The sequence below is a fragment of the Pecten maximus genome, chromosome 3 (assembly GCF_902652985.1).
Source record: "Pecten maximus chromosome 3, xPecMax1.1, whole genome shotgun sequence".
Classification (NCBI taxonomy): Eukaryota; Metazoa; Mollusca; class Bivalvia; order Pectinida; family Pectinidae; genus Pecten; species Pecten maximus.
In genome coordinates, this window is record NC_047017.1 from 8,728,066 (window position 1) to 8,741,451 (window position 13,386).

Below are 13,386 nucleotides of genomic sequence, written 5' to 3' on the forward strand. Positions count from 1 at the left end.
AGTTCCTTTGGGTCCATCAAACTAAAGTTTCATGCAGTTTTTCCTTACCTCAAGTGCTTGCATGGAATTGTTTTTATAATAGGAAATCTGTTTCCTTGCAATAACTCGTATCCCCAACTTACTGTGCAGGTGACACATCCAAAAACTTGACCTGTCAAACTCCAACATGGTTTTGTCGGTCATTTTGTTTCATGCAAACTACAGGGACAAAGTGAAGTTAAGAATTACACATGATTATTACGGATGTTCTGCATATCATTTGGACTAAGTCAACATTTGTTATTTCTTCAGCCAGACTGAAAATTGCAATTGCATACCGCCATCTTAAATACCATTATTACTATGGGACAAATAACTATTTGCTATCTTGCTTTACACATGTACATATATATTAATAGTCAGAATTTCAAAAAAGGCTTAACACCAGCACACATCACCCTACCAAACTTGGCGAAAGTCAAACTCAACAAGAAGCTAAACACAAAAACTTCAACCACAAGCTTAACAGAAAACTTTTTTTATCATTTTCAGTAAATACCAAAAAATGTGATTGTCGTAATAAAACATTATGAAAAATTATCAAAGTCCAATTAGTAGCAAATTTTTGTTGAAATTCTGAGTCTGAAATGTGTGTTTGGATGGTTATATAGATACAATTATAAGTATAATTAGCCAAGTCCAATTACAGAAATCTTAAATGTGCATTTGGATCTTTATATATAGATAGAAGTATATTCCAGGCTACATTATGGTAGCTTGTGTACTTCAGAAGAATGTGGTGTTAAACATCCCCAGAAAAGTACCTACGTCTTGCGTCACACACAAGACAATAAGATTACAAAATGTCTTGGAAAATGAATGAAAGGTTTGATTGTAACAAACTAGCATTCGGACCTATGTAACTTTCATGTTTGTTGAAAGTCAACTAAGTGAAAAACAAAGCTTTAATCAAATGTTGCCATCTTTGTTGGAAAACTTCATCCCATCACATTCAAAACAAAAATGGATCAGTGTGTATTTGTCAATTACAATCATTTCATAAAAAGTAAAAACAAGTTTCCTGTTTTAACAAATTTATTTACAAATGAAGCAGATTCTCAAAACCTGCCATAACCATATTTTTTGTTTGTTTTGAATTATCAATCCTCAGATTTTAAACAAGAATAAATGAGAATCTTAATAAATATCAATTCTTGACTCTTCCATTACCGTACAAAACATAAAAAAAACTTCTCCAGAAATAGTTGTATGGCGGAGGAACATTATGTGATCTCTATAATTCACAGGGGAAACATTTATTGAAGTACAATACGTAAGTAAATGTTTTCAATCATATTTGCCATACACAGTAGATATTATGTGAATTCCCATTTATGATTTATGGAAAGATTTGAAAGAATTTCTCACGTTGTTTACCTGAATGGTGACAAGATTAATACTCTATTATATTGTTTCATATGAATTAGAAATTAATGCAAGATTCTGTTTTTCATGTTAAATATATGCATCATTTTAGAAGACATTGAATCTAAAAGAGCATTATTGTCACTCTATTCCTTTCTATTTCATGATATCACAATGCATACAATGCCAAAAAGTTCAGAAGATGTCTCAGTTGTAAGTATAAGGTTTCACCCATGTGTAATGATCAAGGTATCACCCATGTGTAATGATCACAGGGTAGTTTTGTGTAATTATCAGAGGGTATAGTTTTGCGATAAATTACCTTCCATTTACTACTGGACACCTGCCATGGTTCAAACAACAGATTATACACCAAGGATTGTTTTTATATCAAAATCACTCTGTACCACCTCCCAGCTCAGTGAAATCTTTCTGATTTCTCTCTGAATTCTTGTCCAGGATTTTTGGGGGGAAATAAATGTTGACAATGAAGATGAACAATAAATATCGTAGGTTTGGTGGACATTGTGCAAATAAAAGAACATTTGACAAAAGTTCGCTATCAAAAGAATACATTTAAATCCAGATTCATCAGAATTATTAATTTCTTTGAGATGACATCATTAAGTGTTCCTATTTGGTTAACAATCATAATCAAATTCCCAATTATTGATTATGTCAATGCCAAATCACATTTGGAAATCCTGCTGAAATCCGTCCCACATGGAGGTCCCTTGTTTTTCTCTGTCCGAAAAACCTTCTGATAGCTGCTCAGTGTGGATGTCCATTACTCCGCTATCTCTTATAAATTAAACCTTGTATCAGTTGTAAAGGACTGTTGTGTCCCTATCTATCCCCAAACCCATTAAACATGTTTCCACCGCCGAACTTGCCCTGAGCTCCTTGTTGGAACTGTCTCATCATGTTCTGTATTCCCTGCATGCCTCCTGTAGTGGAGAAAATACACTTGTTTACTTGTACATTAATTAGTGGGGTTTTTTTTATTTCTATATTAAGAACATTTCTGTAAATTAAACACAACATCAGAGTCACACAAAATTAAGGCAATTTAAAAGCCTTTTCGGGGCACTATTATTTTTTTCTAGGGACTTTTCCGCACATTTTTTGTAAGATTTCAGCACTTACTTTCTCCTTTTCATAAGGTATATCAATTTGAGATACAAAAAAGTTATTTACCTTTATGCTGTCACGTCTAAATGCACAAACCCAATTGCAAGATCATACCAAAGAGATGCTCTTTCATTTTATATATTACACACGTGGAAACACTAAGTAACATATACAAAGGCTTTACAAGACCAGGATTCATGGCTTCACCCCGAGGTAAAAGTTGATTGATGGAGACTTACCCATCTGCTGTAGGACTCGTGGATCCATCATCTTGGCCATTTGCTGGTTGATCTTTGTCATCTGAGCAGGATTCACATTCTTACTCATGTCACCACCTGTAGGACAATGTATCTATAACTCAGACTTACTCAAGTCACCACCTGTAGGACAATGTATTTATAACTTGACTTACTCATGTCACCACCTGTAGGACAATGTATCTATAACTCAGACTTACTCATGTTACCACCTGTAGGACAATGTATCTATAACTCAGACTTACTGATGTCACCACCTGTAGGACAATGTATCTATAACTCAGACTTACTCAAGTCACCACCTGTAGGACAATGTATTTATAACTCAGACTTACTCAAGTCACCATCTGTAGGACAATGTATTTATAACTCAGACTTACTCAAGTCACCACCTGTAGGACAATGTATTTATAACTCAGACTTACTCATGTCACCACCTGTAGGACAATGTATTTATAACTCAGACTTACTCAAGTCACCACCTGTAGGACAATGTATTTATAACTCAGACTTACTCAAGTCACAACCTGTAGGACAATGTATTTATAACTTATTTATAACTCAGACTTACTCAAGTCACCACCTGTAGGACAATGTATTTATAACTCAGACTTACTCAAGTCACCACCTGTAGGACAATGTATCTATAACTCAGACTTACTCAAGTCACCACCTGTAGGACAATGTATCTATAACTCAGACTTACTCAAGTCACCACCTGTAGGACAATGTATTTATAACTCAGACTTACTCATGTCACCACCTGTAGGACAATGTATCTATAACTCAGACTTACTCATGTCACCACCTGTAGGACAATGTATTTATAACTTATTTATAACTCAGACTTACTCAAGTCACCACCTGTAGGACAATGTATTTATAACTCAGACTTACTCATGTCACCACCTGTAGGACAATGTATTTATAACTCGGACTTACTCAAGTCACAACCTGTAGGACAATGTATCTATAACTCGGACTTACTCAAGTCACCACCTGTAGGACAATGTATCTATAACTCAGACTTACTCATGTCACTACCTGTAGGACATAACTCGGACTTACTCAAGTCACCACCTGTAGGACAATGTATTTATAACTCAGACTTACTCATATCACCACCTGTAGGACCATGTATTTATAACTCAGACCAACCACATTCAATCTCCTGACATCTATACAAAATTTAAATATCATATTCCGGTAATATTCCCCAGTATTTATAAATGTCATTCCCTGTTTTTGAAAGTAGAGAGTAGATATTCTAAGAAAGGTAAGCTTCATAAGTAATTTCACAAAGTAAATATTAATTACTCCATAATATGAATCGAGTTCCAGATGTGAGGATGACCTACTGACGAGACAAGGAAGATTCATGTAACTATAGACTTATTTCAGGAAAATTTCAAAAACAAAGATTTATTTCTACAAATAAACCAAAATCTAGAATGGACAATAGCATTTTTAAGAAGAAGAGCTGAAATTGTTGTATACCTTTGAACAGGCCCTTTATTCCTCCCATCTTCTTCACCATTTGTGCAAACTTTTTGTACTGGGTCAGGAGTTCGTTGACTTCCCTAACAGACACTCCAGGCTCCCCTAGCTACACGCTGGGCACGTCCCGTCTGCTTAGCAAACAAGCGTTCCCCTTCCAAACTGTCAAGCTCTGTAGAAGAGTATAAATGGGTTCAAATACTACCACAGAAACACAACAAAAAAAAACAGAATATTTTGTCATTCCGATGCAGAATGCAACTACATGTACATAATAAGATATTCTGGTTTTGTGAAAGAAACCACCATCCTTTAACATTCAAGACAAAGAATAATTAGTGTAAGGTTAATATCAATCATTACATGCATTCTTTTTATTGCACTCGTTATCTGCTTTTTTCATCATTTGAGACAAAAACTAATTTTGTTTCCATTCAAATATGACCAATTAACCTTCAGTCTCATAATGAACAATACATAAACTGACAAAATGGTACAAACCCCATATTTATACCAAAACTTCACATGCAGTATGATTATAGACTTATTTGAAAGACAGAATGTGATATCATTGTACACATGATAAAATATACAATTTACAATTCGAACTACAGTTACTTTTCTTTTACAGGAAAAGTATGAAAATTTTGAAATTATCTCCCCTTAGACCACTGACTTTTGTGAGGATCTTGTGTAATGAGTCAATGATAACACCAATTCCTATTTAATTATGGCCATAATTAAGGAAATTTGATTTTCCTTCATCCAAAATTTCATAGAAGAAGACTCTTTTGTTACAATTTATTTTTCTCAAATGATTGCTCAAATTTTGGCTACGCAACCGACATGTTGTTTACAATTGTGCTGCAGATAAAAACCCTTCTAAAGGGCAAAGCAGCTGTGGTCTTGGAAACTGATAATTATTTCTATATGGTTCATGACAAGTCTGAAATTAACTAATGATGTTAATTGTGGCTATTAGTATATTGGTGATTGCTATTTTCATATTATTAAAATATTGGTTCTGTGTGCTACAATATCGGACATTAATAGCATTAACAAGCAAGTCATTTTAATACTTATTGGATATTTATATAACTGATATTGTGAAGCTATATCCATGTAAACAATCAAATCAATAATTATCCATGTAAACAATGAAATCAATAATAAATGCATATTCTTGATAAATTGAGAAAATCATGATGGAGGGCAAGACTTTTAGGTATACAAATGTAGCTATGAGCTAATAATTCGGAACCTCATTCATGAGTAACTGTACGTACCGGTGTCATTCATGCTGTCCATGATGGTCATGAGTTTCTTAAGTCGGGCCATGGACTCCTGTTCACCACCCTTTGTGAGGAAGTCTGAGCTGAACCCTGGGATCATCCCCTGGAAACAAAGGTCAAAACTTAATACACTTAAAATATACCCATTACATTAAAAGTCGAACAAAATTCTAAGTTGAAGAATTTCATTAAGTTATGGATCATTGCTTATTTTGTTATGAATATAATATTCTCTCACTTTTATCCATCTGATTTGCTAGAACAGTTGGTATACACATTAATTAGTTCTTTACTAGTTCAAATTTGTCTATATTTCATATGACCACTTAGAACTTGGTCACTTACATGGGATGTTCATTCATACGGTAAAGCTAAGACATGAATTATTATTTCAAAATTAATTTGTACTTCTTCATTAATAGTAACTGTAAGAAACATTTGAGGCAACATTCAAATTTTATCTGCAAATGACCATTATCCATTATTCGAAATCTTCAATCACTGCTTTCATAACAATCAATATAAAAAGGGATAATTTAGATCAAAATAACATGACTGAAAACTACTCATTTTTTCAAACAAGAGATCCCAAAGGGATCTTGGCGCCCACCATTGAATGATCTTTATAGGTTCCATGTCAGATTGATCTTTTCTCTACTTTTCTCTGCCTCTAAGTCTTAATAATCTGTGTAAATTCAGAAACAGCCCTCTAGTACTTTTCAAACAAGGGGAACCTATATATTAAATTTAAGATTTAGCGATAATGGCCGTCTGTCGGCCATGTTGTTTTCGGATTGGTCCCAAAATGCAATACCAGGGACCAAGGGGAACCTACATATGAAATTTGAGAAAGATCCCTTCAGTTCCTTCTGTAAAATAGCGATAACAAACTTCAATTGTCAAAATACAAGATGGCTGCCTGTCGACCATGTTGTTTTCTGGCTGGTGTCAAAATCTTATATGCATAACTAGGGACCGAGGGCAACCTACAAATGAAATTTCAGAAAGATCCTTTCAGCAATTTCTGAGAAATAGCGATAACAAACTTCAATCGTCAAAATCCAAAATGGCTGCCTGTCGGCCATGTTGTTTTCTGATTGGTCTCAAAATGCAATATGCATAACTAAGAACCAAGGGGAACCTATATATGAAATTTGAGAAAGATCCCTTCAGTACTTTCTGAGAAATAGCGATAACAAGAATTGTTTACGGACGGACGGACGGACCACAGACCACGGACGCAGGGAGATTTGAATAGCCCACCATCTGATGATGGTGAGCTAAAAAAATAATTTAAAGTTTTAAGAGGAGCTAGTAGTGATCATTTTTCTGTGTTTTCATTCTTGATGAAAGAACACCAATTTTTTTTTTTTTTTGAAAAAAAAAAATGAAATTGTCTCCCCTTAGATCATTTGCCTCAAAACTATTATAAATTTACTTTTCCTTGTTTTCTGTACACTCTTGATTTCAGAAACACAGACAAATTCAAACAAGTAAAGGGCGAATTTATTTGTTATTTCTATCAAGATGGCTGTCTTTCACATCCTAATTTTCCTATTTACATCCTGCTGAATTGACAGACCGAGGAATAAACAAGTCGGTCACTAATAAACACTGATAGGCAGTAGTGTTAATATTTCTGTTGCTTAATATGACGGAGTATTTGTAACTTCATCCTGAATAAAAATGGACTCATGTATTGTAGTTAACTGTAAGATGAACAACACCTGATAAAGAAAGGTAACATTTAGAGGTAGCCTCCTCTCATACTCACCATTATTTGACTAAATGGTCCCATTTTCATTATGTTCTGGAACTGTTCATACATGTCTCTCAAAGTGAATTGACCTGAAGTAATGAAAACAACATATTAATTATAGTAACCCTATATATGTATATATATTTATGTATAATACAGACCAACTCAAGGTTCATCTGACAGGTACAATTCATTTCTGAAGAGTTACTTCCCCTGCGCATATGGGGGAACGGTTTCAAAATACATCCAAGTCATATGTTTTACACATATATGGGAAAGAACGAGATAAACAATTTTTTTAGAATATATATATGATAAAGGAAGATTTAAATCTCTTAGTAAACAATGATAGCACAGCTAAAACTTTATCTATTAAATTCTAAATGTACCAATATTCAAATATATGTAAACCTCTGGTAATTGAACAGGTATAAAAGAGAGTATATAATGGCCGCTGTTCCTCTCATGTAGTATGTGGTGTTCCTCGAATACTTGCACTCTATTGAAGCTACAAACTGAGGCCTTGTGTCTCTATATAATAGCTTTAGGGAAAGTCCCCAGACCTATGGTAGAAAGTACCAAGATGTGAAGTTGATCACTGGCCCTTCCTCTCCTTATATCCGGCCATGACGTGAATTCACTGAGCTGGGGGGTGGTACAGAGTTTGTCACAGCATAGTAATGCAAGTAGTGTATCCGTACACTAACAGAATGGGGCTCAGTCTTGAGGAACACCCTTTTTATTGGGAAAATTCTAATGATTTTTTAATAAATCTAAGTGTTACAATTGAAATAAATAATTTAGAATCACATTGGAGGCAAGTAAAAAATACTAGTGCCCCTTGTAATTTTGATGTTCAAGAAAAGTACTACACATTTTCTGATATTTTTGACGAGTAAATTTAGACCATATTGTCTCTTTTTAAGGTCAGACACATAAAGTGTTCGTCCATCTATCTGTCTGTCCACCTCAAAGTTTTGTTCAGAAATTTTACCTAACATGCTTTCATTAGCAGTAAATTTTGAAGTCAAATTGATTTCTTTTATTTTTTTATATTTTGACATGTTTCAGACATATTTTATATGAAAAGTTTTGGAAACTTTTCTATTTTAATTATATATTTATTTATTTCAAATTTTGAGGTGTTGTATTGGACTTAAATTTTTGGGTTTAAATAACTCCCATTTCCATCAAAGCTGAACTATAACACAATCTAGGTTATTTCAATTTACCTTGTTTCAGTTTCTTCATCAACTCCTCATTGTCATCCAGTTTGAGTTCATTCACTTTATCAATCAGCCCCTCAATATCTCCCATTCCTGGAACAAGACAGTACCTTATACATATACATGTATTGATATACCTATTTAAACTTCACATTTTAGAATTCAATCCAGCATAGAGTACCTGTACCCCAGTTATCTCTCATGACGATCACGTTAATATTTCTACACAAGTTAGAACAAAATACATGTTTAACTGGCTCACAATTATTATAAGTAAAGTTCAATTGTTATGTTTAAAATCTAACTGAGTTAAAACAATCCTGCCATTCCAGTGATTTACCATCATCTGTGATTTATTAACAAATTGTCCATTTATATCCGTTAGAAACTCAATATACTTTAGATTATGATCACTAGTTGGACAAACCTAGGAGTTTGCTGATGAATGGTCGAACCTTGAAAGGTTCAAAGTCATCTGTGTGTTCTCCTGTCCCTATGAAGATGACTGGACTTTTTGTTGCTGCAACACTACAAGTAAAAAGAAATGAGCACAGTGTTTATGGCAAATCAACAGAAAACAGTTTATGACATAAAATATAAGCTGGAGGAACAAGTCTCCCCACATTTACTTTATAATGAGTTTTTCTGACGAGAAAGTAGGAATTCAATTATTTAATGATACCAACTGAAAAGATTTTCAAAACATACTGAAATCATTGGGAAAAAAAGTACAATGTTCACAGCTGGACAATATTGAAGAGGAGTAAATCTACATCCAGTGGTGAGTTGGCCTTGGATTACTTACGCACTGAGAGCTCCGCCTCCTTTAGCATGTCCATCTAGTTTAGTGATGATGACTGAAGCAACATCAACTTTCTCCTTGAAAGCTCTGGCCTATAAAAATGGATAATGAGCCCCATTCATAAAAAAAAATCACACAAATAAAACTATGAGTATAATTATAAATCTGGAGAAAGACAATATTGAGTTTGATAAGACCTTGTTATGAGTGAATCCTAATGAACATTTTTGGTTCTAAGCAAGTTGAACAACCATATTCAGGAAAGCTTAGTAACAGGAAAGCTAAGTTTCTAATACAGAACAATCCAAAAAGAACAATGGGTCGTTACATAATACAGAACAATTGTATTCAGAATCAGGAAATAAGTGTTAATGTTTGTTTTATGTTTGCAAAAATCAGATATAAATATCTAGGTCTGTTGTTACGTTATCATGGCATCGTATTTATGAAGAAAGAAACCAGCATTTAGTTACTATAACATAGATCATTACTCCAATGATATTACATCTGACAGTATGATCCTAACAAGCATATAGCCTCCACCAAGGACGATGGTGCTGTTGGAGACAATGAGGCAGTGTACTTACCTGGGATTCACAAGCCTGGCCTATAGTAGCATCCATCACAAACACTATGTTGTCAGGGTCCTATTAAAAAGAATAATTTCACTGAGTTCCTAGTCAGGAGGAATTTTCTGTTAAATGATATTGGTTATTAGAAAGATTTTTTTCAGTCAGATGGCTACTGGTTTCTAAAATATGGTAACAGAGGTAAAGCTGTACTATTTTATGACTACATTTTTTTTGATGAATTTTCTAATTTCTTTCTGAATTATATTTATCACAAATGAAAAGGCAACCCTTGTATGATCCTATATACACTATGGCTGTTTTGATAGACCTGTGACATTTGATCTTTAAATCATCTTAAAAATTTGAGATTTCTGCACCGGTTACTGATATACCAATCATTGCAGACTCTTAACTTGTCATGACAACTGATACCGCTACACAAATATCTGTCACTTTGGAACTTGTCATGACAACTGATACCGCTACACAAATATCTGTCACTTCGGAACTTGTCATGACAACTGTTACTGCTATACAAATCTCTGTGACATTGTAACTAGTCATGACAAAATTGTACAGAGTTTTTGCTGCAATAATGCTAAATTGCCAGCTTTTGGTTTTGGTGTAGTGTTTTTGTAATCTTAAAAGAAAATGTATCAATTCAACTAATGCAGTTCATTTTTATCTGAAGCCAATGAAAATGAGTATTTGATTTCCCAATAATATATTCCAAGGTGCAGATAATAGTTTTTTTTATATCAAAAGCAGAACCCTTCAGATTTAGACCACTGTACGTTGGTCATTTGTCCGATGAAGGTGACAGAGTTTAGTCAATGAAATTTGATGCTTAGTTGTGATATATACCAAAGTCAATGTATCGCACTCATACTTACCAACCTGAATGTTTTGTAATACACTTACCACTGCATTGTTGACCTGTAACATTTCCTCAAACAGTGATTCCTCCTGTTTGTGTCGACCACTAGTGTCTACAATAATCACTTCAAAGTTTTCGTTACGGAATTTGTCGACACCTTCCTGAGCAATCACAACCGGGTCCATCTCAGTGTAACTGTAAATGATTCCGTACAGATTATCCTTAAGATATTTCATCGCAGAATAGTTATTTCTGTTTTATGTGACATGTGATCATACCCATATATATACAAATGATATAAGTGCAAAATAGGCAGAGCTATGAAAGGAGATGCATACCATAAACATCTCCAGAGAGAACATTTTGGTCATACAGTGAAACGAGAAACTATTGAGGAACAACAAAAAAACAGTAGCACTCTATTGCATGTTTCATTGCCCTGACAATCCCAGTGTATGCGAAATTGATCACCATAATCAAAGTCTAATAATCATCTGAACATTTGAAGATGGTGTATGTTGTGAAAACTCTCCACTTCATGTTATATGATCAAATATAAAAAATAACCAGCACTTGCACACTGCACAAAGATTGTTTTACCCAGAAATACATTACTCTTTAAAAATCATGTCTTGTTTCTCTAAAACAACATTTGTAAGTTCCTTAAATATTCATATTTGCCATTTTTTCTCATTTTCATTGTGACTTTCGACATTAATTGTAGAAATTTGCCTGGTTTACTTTCATATTGAATCACATTATTTTCCTGTTCGAAGCATCAAGAACCTCTGTCATCCATGATGATATTTTGTACATGTCACACATACCTTCCATAGAAAGGAATCCTTGCTTTTGTGGCGTTCTGTTTTAACTGATCGAATGCTCCAGCACGGAATGTGTCTGCACAAATCAGACAAGTTTTCCAGCCTTTCTTCTGGTAGTAATACGCCATCTGTAATGGAAACATCAGTATGTTTTAATCTGGCCGAACTGTTTCTCTTTTATAACAGAAGTTGAAATAAAACATTCAGATAATGAGCGATATTTGGTATTAACTATCAAAAAACCAAACCAAGTGATATAGCCATGGGTCACCAACAGTTTCAGCATTTATACTGAAATAAAAAAAACCTATAACAGCTACACACATTCTTTTTTCTTTTATTTGGCAAATATGAGTAAAGAGATATTCATATATTATAACAGACACACGACCAACTTCAATAAGACAATTTTGTCTGCAACAAATGTCTTCATATAAATAAAAGTCTAAATGTTCAAAATATCACTCAACTATCTAATAAAACAATGAAAAGTTACATTTCTGTCTGTATTGAAAGCTGCACTTCAACACACATTATAAGGATGTTAAACGATACTGAACCAAACCAAACAGGAATTCAATTCCTAATATGAATATTATATTTCATACCCAAATCACTCGTGAGAAAATACTATCCTCACATTTGAAAATCATACTCAAACAAATTGTGATCCATTACCTTTGTACATGTTGTGGTTTTTCCACTTCCCTGGAGACCAACAAACATGATCACATTGTTTTTACACTTCACAGGTTGCCAGGCCTTTACACCGGGATCAATCAGTTTCACCAACTCTTTGAAGACAGCAGACTGAATCATTCTGCGCTTATTCAGACCTCCAGCCATTTCATCAAAGTCTATCACTGAACGCACATTCTCTCGCAGCTGTTTTACAAGTTTGATGTTGACATCTGCCTCCAAGAGAGCTTTGCAGATCTCCTTGAGCATTTCATTAAGAACCTGAAAGATTGAAAACAATGCAAGTTATTAAAATACCAACATATTAACAAGGTGAATTTATGCATAAAATATGGATATGTAACAAGATATTTTAAAATAAAATGCTGATAATTTGGAGTGGCAAACTGAACACTATGTAATAAGAAGGGATGTGCAATCCACTGGCTTCAAGTCTGCCCCATTGATCAAGCTAAATGGTAATTTCCTCTTGTACCTCAAAGATTATTGCATGTGCAAATTAAACACACAATTCACACTTCTGGTACCACAGTATTATTTGGCTCATGAAAACTTAGTATTAATCTTGGGTTTGAAGGGTCATGTATACTTTACATATTGAGTTACACAAACATAGAATTAAACAAGAAAAACGTTTACCTCTTCATTGATGATAGTCGCATTGCTGAGCGATTTTAAAGCGGAAGTGATTTTCCTTCCAAGATCTGCTAACACCATCTTGACTTTTTTTGAAGTGCTATTTTCTAGACAATTCTAAATCTGATGAAACTGAAAAGCTGGAGAACACTTCGAACGAACAGCTGTTTTCTACACAGGATATTTTTTAGATAGAAAATATCCAAATTATCAATAAACGAACTGCCTTATAAATGTAACATGTCTAAGTTATAATGTTAATAATAGTCATTTTGATTAAATATATCCAGAAACGCTAAAATAAGAACAAAATGCCGATCTTCGGTCTATTACGCTGCTTCTCCTCTGGAAGGAAGTGTAACACGTTTGTGTTTGGTGTCATGGGAAGTAGAATCCCTGGCTATATATAT

The 13,386-nt window shown here is 34.0% G+C and overlaps 1 protein-coding gene across 1 annotated transcript; it reads right to left on the reverse strand.

Annotated features, from left to right (window-relative positions):
- Positions 1-1,056: 1,056 nt before the first annotated feature.
- Positions 1,057-13,354, reverse strand: LOC117323097 (signal recognition particle 54 kDa protein-like). Its single transcript, XM_033878108.1, is given in 14 exon segments — positions 1,057-2,351; positions 2,775-2,870; positions 4,290-4,386; positions 4,388-4,461; positions 5,576-5,684; positions 7,356-7,429; positions 8,573-8,659; positions 8,994-9,094; positions 9,372-9,460; positions 9,956-10,015; positions 10,862-11,012; positions 11,645-11,769; positions 12,320-12,601; positions 12,980-13,354. Coding segments are annotated over 14 exon segments (1,524 nt in total). The 5' UTR covers positions 13,058-13,354; the 3' UTR covers positions 1,057-2,250.
- Between the last annotated feature and the right edge of the window lie 32 nt (positions 13,355-13,386).